The following is a 9915-nucleotide window of genomic DNA, read 5'->3' as shown; positions in this document are numbered from 1 at the left end:
TTATATGCGGACACGAGAGCGAGATGCCGCGAGGCGATGTTAAGTGTCTGACTTTATATTCAGATTCTCTTCTGTAGGTTTCATTAAAGTGCATTTCTTGTATGTTATTACAGTATTACAGTAGAACATAAGAAAATAAATGAATGCAATAGTAAAATGTGTTTGCGTGTCTCATTCATGTGCGCTCCCGCGTATAAGGGACGTCACACTTCGACCTCTGCCTCTCAGATAATTGCTTGTTTTTCCACATAAAATACGAATACGACATATAAGACATATCAACAAAAGTACCCTAGGTAGATGATCCAACAGCTCGTGAACGTGAACGTGACAGAGACGAGGAAAAAAACCAAGTACCGTTCAAGCTGAAGACCGCGTACAGCGACGAGAACGAGCTCGCTGAGGATTGTCACACGCAACGAAGGTATAATAAAATATTACATAAGATTTTCATTTGTTAAATCCTAAGATTACCGCTAAAATTTAATTAAAAAACTTTTATAAGCAGCTTTGACGGTGCCTATGCGAACCACAGTAACAATAATTTACTATGACATTGCATGTTAATATTTTATAATTAATTTCTTTTATTAACACTTAATATTTCCTCTTCACGCTCTTTATATTTTTATTACTATTATTATTCTTTCATGATGAGAATAAACGATAAAATGACTACATCACCAATACTAAACACCTAAAGTCATTGACATTTAAATTTAGTGCAATTATGATACGTATACAATATACAGATTCATAGAAAATTTATAGCTTGAAGAAGAAAAAGAATAAAAAAGCGACATGAAAATCGTACTCCTCAATTAAAACCGTTTTTTCTAACATCATTTATCTTAACATGTCTATTTATCTCTGCTTTACATTCCGATCTTATCTTATCCTTTGTCTTTTCTCTCCCGCCTTTGAGTATATTTTATTTTCAAAAAAGTGCAGAAAAGTATATTCAAGATGAACATATGAACATCTCTAACGAGATATCACAATTGTATCACTTATCCTATCATCAGCAGTCATAAAAACGTACGCAAAAGGGCAATGATCTTCAACAGGACAGCGGACAAAGGGGACTTGTGTTTGGCGGGGACAAGCTTGCATTGTAAACTCTCTTATCGTAATGGTACTATCAGCTTTGCGCTATCGTCAGCCGATTCCAGAAGGGATGGGACGACGGAAGGTACTGGTGTCTTGATACCGGACCTTTCGGCATTCGGCAGTGCCTGGTGGGAACTGGTATTCAGGCTCCGAACTGCGCGGTCGGCGGCCTCGTCCCAGCTCTTCCAGCTCACTCCCATGTGACCTGAAAAAGCCAGTATTGGGCGTCTATGTGTAGCCTATGCGCGACAAACTCGGAGTACCCGTTACCAATTATTAGATACGTCTCTATGAATTTTATTAGTTTGCCATATGATTGGATTATATTCCTAATCCATTTACCGAATCTTAAATTTATCTCTTTTTATGCGCTCACTTTTCTTTCTGCGCACTAAAAAAATTTTGTTTTCTTTATAGAAAGGTTTCAAAAATTGTCAAAGGGGAGAGCTTGCGAAAAAAAATATAAATAATTTTCTGGTACAAGGTTTTATTCTTAAATATACCGATCTTGACAGTCTGCAAACTGGTAACATTTTCTTAATTTTCATTTACTTGTAAGATTTTTAACAATCTGGTATAATTATTCAGCATCTCAACGATCTCAATGATTACCTTTTTGACCAAAGAACAATTAATTTTACCCTATTTCGCACAAGATGCCGACATATTCAATTAATTTAGTACATGCAATGGTGAAACTAGCAGATATCTGCGACCATGATCACGAGGACGGCGAAAAGGAGAGCGCAGTGTGATGGGAAAATATATGTAATCCGTGCGTTCGAAACACATGATGTATCTTATTCACAGTATTTCAACATAATTGTACATAAGCCAATGTTCTCCAGGCTCAATAAAAACTTAACTCGAGAGAAGAGATTAAAAAAATGACGCGCACTTTGACGATTTTTACTTCTTACTTTTCAGCTTATCCGAGGCCACATCAAACGCAGGATCTTGAATATTTAGCATCAGACCATTGCCACTGAGGAATACTCTATTCTGAGAGTTGGCGATCTGAAATAAAACGAACAACATTTATGTATATATAAATATAGTATTGTTTAACAATTTTTCAAGTATATGAAATATTAATCTTGACATGGAATATTACAAAGAACTTCATTACATCTTTTAAAACATCAACATTGTTTGCACGTTTATAACGAAGCCGTATGAAGATGCTCACCGTACGAGAGATAGTCTGTGCCGCCCGTATTTTACGCAGCTTCAGGTATCCAGGATTCTCGCCGACAGCTAAGCCAAGGTACACTGCAGTTAAGGCATTTATATATTTCAAACGCAGTATTATCATTGTATTTATAAATTATTACGTTAATCATATACTCAAATCAGTAGTTCACTTGTAAACCTTAACCGTTTGACACGAAGTCTTGTAACAATTACAAAGGAAAGAAAACGTTATAGTTTTAACTGTATTTTTCAATACATTCATAACCGCGGCACGTGTTTCATCCGATTAATAGAACACACGTGATTGCATTATAAATTAACTTGAAAAAAAAAGTTTCTTTAAAGGATATCATTTTGGCTGCCTCTGCCTCTCCTTCGGCTTGCACGATTTTTTGTTGTCGTTCCTGCTTGGCCCTTTCCACAACAAATGCGGCACGTTGGGCCTCTTGTTGTGCCACTTGTTTAGCCTCGACCGCGGCGGTGTATTCCTTGCCGAAACTGAGCTCCGTTATCGAGACGTCGTCCAAAACAATGTTGAAGTCTCGAGCACGTTCCGTTAATTCCTTACGCACCATGTTAGACACCTGCTGTCTTTGCGTGATCAGTTGCGAGGCGTTGAATTTAGCGACAACAGATTTCAGCACCTCATTGCAAATGCTTGGCAGCACCTGGTTTATTAATTTTGATTTAGTTTCAAATCTACGATGATATCACGTTCATGTTCTAAACTTTGGTGTATAACGTTTACTAAATAGAAACTTGCATATATAGCTTTTGATTGTATTACTTTTGAAAATTTGGAATTAGAACCATGTGCTTGTGGAGAGAACGTATACCACATGAAAATTAAACATCTAAATCATCTAATTATCTAAATCTAAAATATCTAAACACCTAAATTTTAATCATATTTAGAGATTTCATTTTGTACTCGAGGGATCAAAATTCTTGTATATAGTCGTTCCGAGAACCTTTTCGTCATAATCGAGACCCAGTTGCCGATACATGGAAGGCAGCGTGCTGGCGTCGGGACGTGAGAGAACACGTAGCGAGATATTGACCATTTGCAAGTCTTTAGATCCTGTGGGCGAGGACAGCTTCCTAGGTCTGCTCCTAATATCGTAAATTATCGGGTATTGAAACCACGGAACGCGGAAGTGCAGACCTTCGGTCATGATATCCTTCTGGATACCTCCTAGTCGAGAGAACATGATCGCTCTGTGACCAGCCTCCACTGAAATCCATAAATTTAATTTCTTCTTATAATCCATCCTTTAAAAAACCCCGATTATTCTTCACCGTTTTAATATCCTTGACTTGTTCAAAATGAGACTCTCTTAGGAGTTTTACGCTGCAAGAAAATTCAGTAACTTTTTTGCGATATAAAGGTAGCTTTGTAAAGATATTAGCAATAAAAATACAAAATAAGAATAGTCTCTGTTGTATAAAGAAAAAAAGACTAAACAAGTATGTATCGCATAAATGTATTTAAATTGCATCAGTTACAGCGTAAATTACATAATCAGAAACACTTGTAATGACGACAGAGGGGATATCTGCTGGACAAGATAATGTAAATCTGGGTAACATCGTCCGTTGATTGAACTGGCGTTTAAAGTTATCGTTTATTCAAAAGAGACAATGTTTAGCAGTAATTATCACGCGTAGCAGTAAAAATGAAAGCGAGATTGAGGTTAACCTGTATACATGGCTTTAGAAACGCTGTAGGCCGCAACGCCCGTGGCGGCGAGAACTTTCAGGCTCATCGGCACTCCATTCGTGCCCTTGCCGAAGCGTGAGGCCATCTCACTGAATTTATTTTGCGCCATTTCGAAAAATTACGCTGCAAAATTACACGCAACAAACCGGCGACGTAATCTAGGGCTCCAGGAAGGATGAGGAAGGATGAGCGACGGAGAACGGAGATACTAGGGAGAGGGAGAGATCGAACGCGGCATGAAATATGAAATGGAAAGTCTAGAGTTTTTCAGGTGAGAATGGCCGCGTTCAGCAGACACAACTGTTGAGTTCGTCTTATCAACACTCTGCGTTGATTCGTAGGTTCTAAAAGTAAGAGCCAATCACGTTCGACTGCTACTCAGCGACTTAGACACAACTGTTGCACAACTGTTGAGTTCGTCTTATTAACACTCTGCGTTGATTGGTTGGTTCTAAAAGTAAGAGCCAATCACGTTCGACTGCTCATGGCTTGGTCTGCTGAACGCGACCAATTTGAACGCTGTTCAGACAACTTGTGATTGGTGCTTTGATCGGCCATACGTTTGACAGAGGCGGAGAATTTGAATTACTACTGACAAATATATAAAATGCGATGATAAATTATCTTTTTTATCAGAATCACGTATCTGAAACATTTGCTTGATTCATTCTAGCCATAAGAAAAGTTTTTAAATCTGCATTTAACGCTAGATTACCACGATCGTCGCATTTTCATCAAAGAATTCAAGACAGTATAGGCCATTGCACGTAACAAAGTTTTAGTCATTATTTTCAGGCTCGCGAGAGTTATATTTAATTTACATTTTAAGCCACGTATCGTGGCAGTTTGTTCTTCTGCAGGCTCGCGAGAGTTATATTTAATTTAAATTTTAAGCCACGTATCGAGGTAGAGGAGCACCTCGCGAGGTAGAGGAGTGTTTAGAGGATGAATTTTAACATCCTAATTAATATACAATTAAATTTTTAGAGAATTCCGACATCTATTATTTGCTGAATGTAATGTAATTGTGGGCGATGTAACATCAGAGAATATGATCCTGATCGATATGATCATACCATGGCCACCAGTATGAAGTATATTTGTACTATTTAATTATATGCGTTATCATATAAAGAAAAATCTCTGTTTTTGCTACACCGTTATTTATTCTTTTTCATTAGCAGATTCCTATCGCCGGCGCCGAGTACTAAACGACCAAGGCGGGATGTTATAGGCGAAATAAGACTAAACAATGCGGGTGTGATCTACCACGATTTCGGTCACGAGATATTGAGGAATGTACTTCCGGACATAAAAAAGGACGATACACTGATCAACGAAATGTATAAATTCGTGAACAAAAAATTAATTACGAAAATTGATGAAATTCATGAAATGAATGAGTACGATACAGAGCCATTGCTTGTGACCCAGTGAGAAATGACCCATCAAATCGACGTCTAGTTGACGTCGAAAGACGTCAATTAAACGTCGTTTGGATGGGTCATTTCTTGGTGGGGATGTTGCATACTGCGGAGTATGCTTTACCAAAATTATTTTACTTACATTTGTTTCAGGGGTCAAGAATGTTACTGTGCGCGCATGCAAAAAGTAATATTGTGTAATAAAGAAGATGAAGATAAAAAAAAAACGGTTTTTGAAAGCCGTGGCTTTGGCTCAAAAGGAATTTTTAGAAATTGTACAAGACGTATATAAAGACCGTCTACTTGCCATTATTATAGTCAACGTGCGAAAAGCTGTAGAGGATCGATTCGGCTCTTGAGGAAGCCTGTGGAATTAAAGGCGCTTTATTTGTGTTTTTCAATAGGTATCGAGGGGGTCACAAAACTAAGGATGGCGCAATAACTATGGCGCAGGAAGCGCTCAAAATTGGAAAAACCGCAAAGTAAAGAATATGTCTAGACCATTGCTTTTTTTATAGAATTTTTATGACTATTATGTATTGAATATTTTTTAAAAACTTGTTTCGTAATTAAATGCAACTCAATCATGTGCAATTTGCTTTCTTTTTCCTTCATGGAATCATAGTATGAGAAAATCATTTCATTTTTTGAATTGTCGTGCGTCAAATACTAGTGAGTATATTCAATAAAGACGAACCATACTGCGTATATATATAAAGACAATTATATATTTAAATGTAAAAGCATGATATAATCAGTTTTTTAGTTTTAATATTTAATAGATATGTCGCAAAAAATGTGATAATATTAGCATTGAGCATCTCAATCGGTCAAAATGCTCGTTAAAGCGCTCATTATGACTTCATGTGCAGTGTTTAGCATGATGCGGTAAATAAAAAATAGCACAAGTGCGAATAAAATCGCTATTAGAAGTTTATTTTTTACAATTATATCACAATTGGATTATATTGTGTTACATTTCCTGCATTACGTTGTGTTTCTTTAGATTTCGTTCTTTGTACCTGAATCTCTTGAACTTTTTTATCGCTTCTCTCTTTTTCTCTCTGAAATTTAATTTTGAAACACCTAAATCATATGCAATTACAAATATAAATTGCATAATTAGCAAGTCCAATTACTGATCGTTTAGTAAAAATAATCTACATGCTGTTGGTTAAATTTTTTACAACAACACAGGGTCCCGAACGGCCAGCGTTAAGAGGAGCAACCTATAAACATAAAAATGTTTAAGTTTACAAAATACATTTACAATTATTTCTATTTACCATATTCAATTACAGGAATAGTTTATACACTCACAGGTTCCCATTCGTTGAGATATGGATCGTAGGCTTCCACTAGTGTGAGATATTGATGGCCGTCGTTTCCTCCCACGGCCATAAGTCGATCACCTAATTCGCACACACCAACTGAATCCCGGGGCACACTCATTGGCGCAACCATAGTCCACGTATCGGTTTTAGGATCATATCTATATTGTTACATCGCATTATATGTAACTTGAAAGTTTTAACATATAATGTAACAGCGGCTTTATACCTTTCTACGCAGTCCAATCTCCTAGTATTGCTAGCTGAAGTGTCGTAACCACCGAGTGCATAAAGACAACCATTCACTACTCCTACGCCTACGCCGCCTCGTCTCTTCGACATAGGTGCGCACAGTGTCCATTTGTTCGTGTGCGGATCGTAACATTCTACCGTATCTAAGCAGAAACAGATATCTCTTCCTCCTACGACATACAATCTAAAACATCATAAAAAATTTAATATCAACGTTATTTAAAAAAATTTAATATTTAATAAGATTTAAAGTTAATAAAATAATATTTATACGAAGACACGCACTAAAAAGGAAATTAAAATGATTGAAAACAGATATGACATAATAATTTATCTGTAAAGACTTACTTATCATTTAACACAGCTACACCGACTCCAAATCTTTGTACGGACATAGGACATATTGAACTCCACTGACCTGTTCCCGGATCCCATCTCTCTACCATATTAAGATAACAATGACCACCGTCGTGACCACCAACAGCATATAAAAATCCACCTAAAACTGCCACTCCTAAAAAAGAATATTATAACGTATTTGCCAGGGTTTGATTATGAATAAATGAAATAAATTGCACATTAATTTTGCAAATTCTCATGCATTTGCACATACCTGATCCTCTTCGAGAACAATTCATAGATGGTAGAATGCTCCACCTAAGAGTGGAGAAATCGAAGCATTCTACTGTGTATGCTAATGCGCAAATCAATTTTTTATCGACTACTACTGCGCCAGATTGAAATTTATGGCTTATGAGTGATACAGATGACCAGCGTTTATCGCAAAATTCATCTAGAGATCGCCAGGCATTATCGTGTAATGAAAATGCATCTACAAATGGTGCACCTAGAAAGTACGTCGCAAATTATTTTGCTTGGAAAAACTAAAATAGTGCGACAATATTGGCATAATATATTTTCTTTACATTAATCGTGATCGATTAATTATCAGTTATGCGATTAATATTAAATAATTCATTTTAAATATAATAAATTACCTTTATTGTAGCCCATCCATCCGATAGCTAACAACGTACCCATAGTGGCTTTTCTGGGTTTCGTTCTGCCTGTTTGAAGCAAAGATCTTCGCTCAGGCAGCAAATGATACTTAAATGCTTCAATTACTAATTCCTGCGCCATTCTTTGGTCTTTGAACATTTCGTTACTCTCAATATTATCAGCTATAAACTGTTTTGATTTATTAGTGCTAATGCACAAGTTCTGTCGAGTGAAAAAATTGAGCTGCCGATGAACTTACCGCGGGTGATAGCAATGGTAATTTGACTAAACCTAATAATTTACTGGCATCTTTGCTCCTGTTTTCTGGATCGTGTTCCAGCCAAGTCACTAGTGCCTGAAATAATAATAAAACAATGATTCTATTTATTCTGTATCTCCAGCTTAGGTATTTTAATTGCATTTGCATGAATTGGTTCGTTCAACAAACAGTTGTCTTACATGAAAGATAGTTTCTTCCAAGGGAACATTAAGATCCTCAGACTCAAGTAACTTCGCAACTTCATTGGCAGATAGCAGTAAGAATTCTTGATTTTTTGTAACTTCCCTGAAATGTTTAGCAGTGTATGCGTGTGCGTATTCAACCAATTCCGAACAATCCTTATGCCCAGTTCGCATATCGGCGAACATCCATATGCCCAGACAGTTGCTTGGGTGAAGTTGTTTGACGAGAAACTGGCAGCACGCTTTAATAACTGGATTCAATTGTAACAAACATGCTGTTGCAAGTAGAGACTCTACGTTATCTTCCTGCAATTCTATGCAACCTGCAAGTATACAAAAAAAACATGATATTAAGAATTGACAAGTCCAAAAATCAACAAAAACGGCTTAAAAAAAATATCTGCAAATGCCTTTATCGTAATGTTAATATTCGTGAAATGTTTTCTTACGTGAAACATATCTTCTCAAGCAGAATTACCTGTATAACAATAAAGAACCAAAGCCCATAAAGCATCTCCATCAACATCCATTAATTCTATTTCATTTTGTGCCGACTCTCGCAAAGAGCTTGTGAACATGGTAGCAAAATATTCAGAGCCAGCACTGAGTACTAATCGATGAGCTGGGACACGCTTATTTCCTAAAAAAGCACAGAACAGAGAAAGGAAATATGAGAAATGGAACGTCACAAGTTCATCGAGTGTGAAGAATATTTTCAATATGTTGTGTACAAAATATACTTTCTCTTCAATTTTTACTGGTTAAAAACTTTGAACAACAACTTTTAACAATAAAAAGAATTTCTCTTTGAATCTCTTGATTATACATAAAAATATACATAAAATTATATTAGAAAATGCACATTTTATGTAAACATATTGGTATAAAATAATAACTCTCCTCGTTCTTATTAATTAAAACATTTGATTAACCATTATCATCTGAATCATTACAAGTCCAATTGACAGTTGACACATAGGTGCGTTATCAGAACAAAAAGTTACAAAAACATAACACTCACCCGCGATCAGCGTGACGTCTGTCAGCTGTTGCTTGTGCAGATAACTCTCCATAATTTCGAGGCTATTTACCGCGTGCTTCGGCGAGATGGACACGCGTGACATTGTGGGGTAATTATTTAGAATACGCGCCTACACCTCGAATATCAATAAAATTATGCTTATTCGACGAGTTTTTACACGAAACGAAAGAATCTGGCAGAAAAATGCAGCGGTCTGCCCTGCGAAGCGAGATATTTAGCGTTAAAGTTGACGATTCTCAGGTTAGGAACCCCGTCGTATCGACGTGATGTAGCGACCGTGAAGCCCCTTGCACAATGGGTGCGTTCAGCCGATACTCTGCTAGCCTAGCGCACGTAATGCCCGTTCTAGACTGGAGGATGAGCCGACTCTCGGCTCATCCG

At 36.9% G+C, this 9915-nt stretch overlaps 2 protein-coding genes across 2 annotated transcripts; both read right to left on the bottom strand.

Moving 5' to 3' along the window:
* Positions 1-4237, bottom strand: LOC112460884 (prohibitin-2). Its single transcript, XM_025025809.1, has 6 exons — positions 4004-4237; positions 3276-3538; positions 2655-2972; positions 2300-2377; positions 2031-2127; positions 1-1315 (listed from the first exon to the last, which is right to left on the bottom strand). The coding sequence occupies exons 1-6, from the start codon at positions 4131-4133 to the stop codon at positions 1125-1127; spliced, it is 1077 nt and encodes a 358-aa protein (XP_024881577.1). The 5' UTR covers positions 4134-4237; the 3' UTR covers positions 1-1124.
* Positions 4238-6357: 2120 nt separating this feature from the next.
* On the bottom strand, positions 6358-9690 carry LOC112460873 (kelch-like protein 5). The gene is made up of 10 exons (XM_025025785.1): positions 9514-9690; positions 8971-9132; positions 8490-8815; positions 8290-8385; positions 8030-8219; positions 7645-7878; positions 7380-7545; positions 7009-7215; positions 6769-6940; positions 6358-6677 (listed from the first exon to the last, which is right to left on the bottom strand). The coding sequence occupies exons 1-10, from the start codon at positions 9614-9616 to the stop codon at positions 6609-6611; spliced, it is 1725 nt and encodes a 574-aa protein (XP_024881553.1). The 5' UTR covers positions 9617-9690; the 3' UTR covers positions 6358-6608.
* Positions 9691-9915: the final 225 nt, after the last annotated feature.

The sequence above is a fragment of the Temnothorax curvispinosus genome, unplaced genomic scaffold, assembly GCF_003070985.1.
Source record: "Temnothorax curvispinosus isolate PA1 unplaced genomic scaffold, ASM307098v1 QBEX01010917.1, whole genome shotgun sequence".
Classification (NCBI taxonomy): Eukaryota; Metazoa; Arthropoda; class Insecta; order Hymenoptera; family Formicidae; genus Temnothorax; species Temnothorax curvispinosus.
Note: the sequence above shows the minus strand (reverse complement) of the source record. Positions and strands in the feature narration are given on the sequence as shown.

Bases quoted from the DNA above. Each gene is read 5' to 3' on its own strand.
- LOC112460884 (XM_025025809.1), bottom strand. From the start codon at position 4,133: ATGGCGCAAAATAAATTCAGTGAGATGGCCTCACGCTTCGGCAAGGGC. The intron at 3,539-4,003 runs GTTAACCTCAAT...TATGGATTTCAG, and splicing joins TTCTAAAGCCATGTATACAG to TGGAGGCTGGTCACAGAGCG. The intron at 1,316-2,030 runs GTAAGAAGTAAA...TGGCTTTTTCAG, and splicing joins GGCCTCGGATAAGCTGAAAA to GTCACATGGGAGTGAGCTGG.
- LOC112460873 (XM_025025785.1), bottom strand. From the start codon at position 9,616: ATGTCACGCGTGTCCATCTCGCCGAAGCACGCGGTAAATAGCCTCGAA. The intron at 7,546-7,644 runs GTATGTGCAAAT...ATTCTTTTTTAG, and splicing joins TTGTTCTCGAAGAGGATCAG to GAGTGGCAGTTTTAGGTGGA. The intron at 6,941-7,008 runs GTATAAAGCCGC...GTAACAATATAG, and splicing joins AGATTGGACTGCGTAGAAAG to ATATGATCCTAAAACCGATA.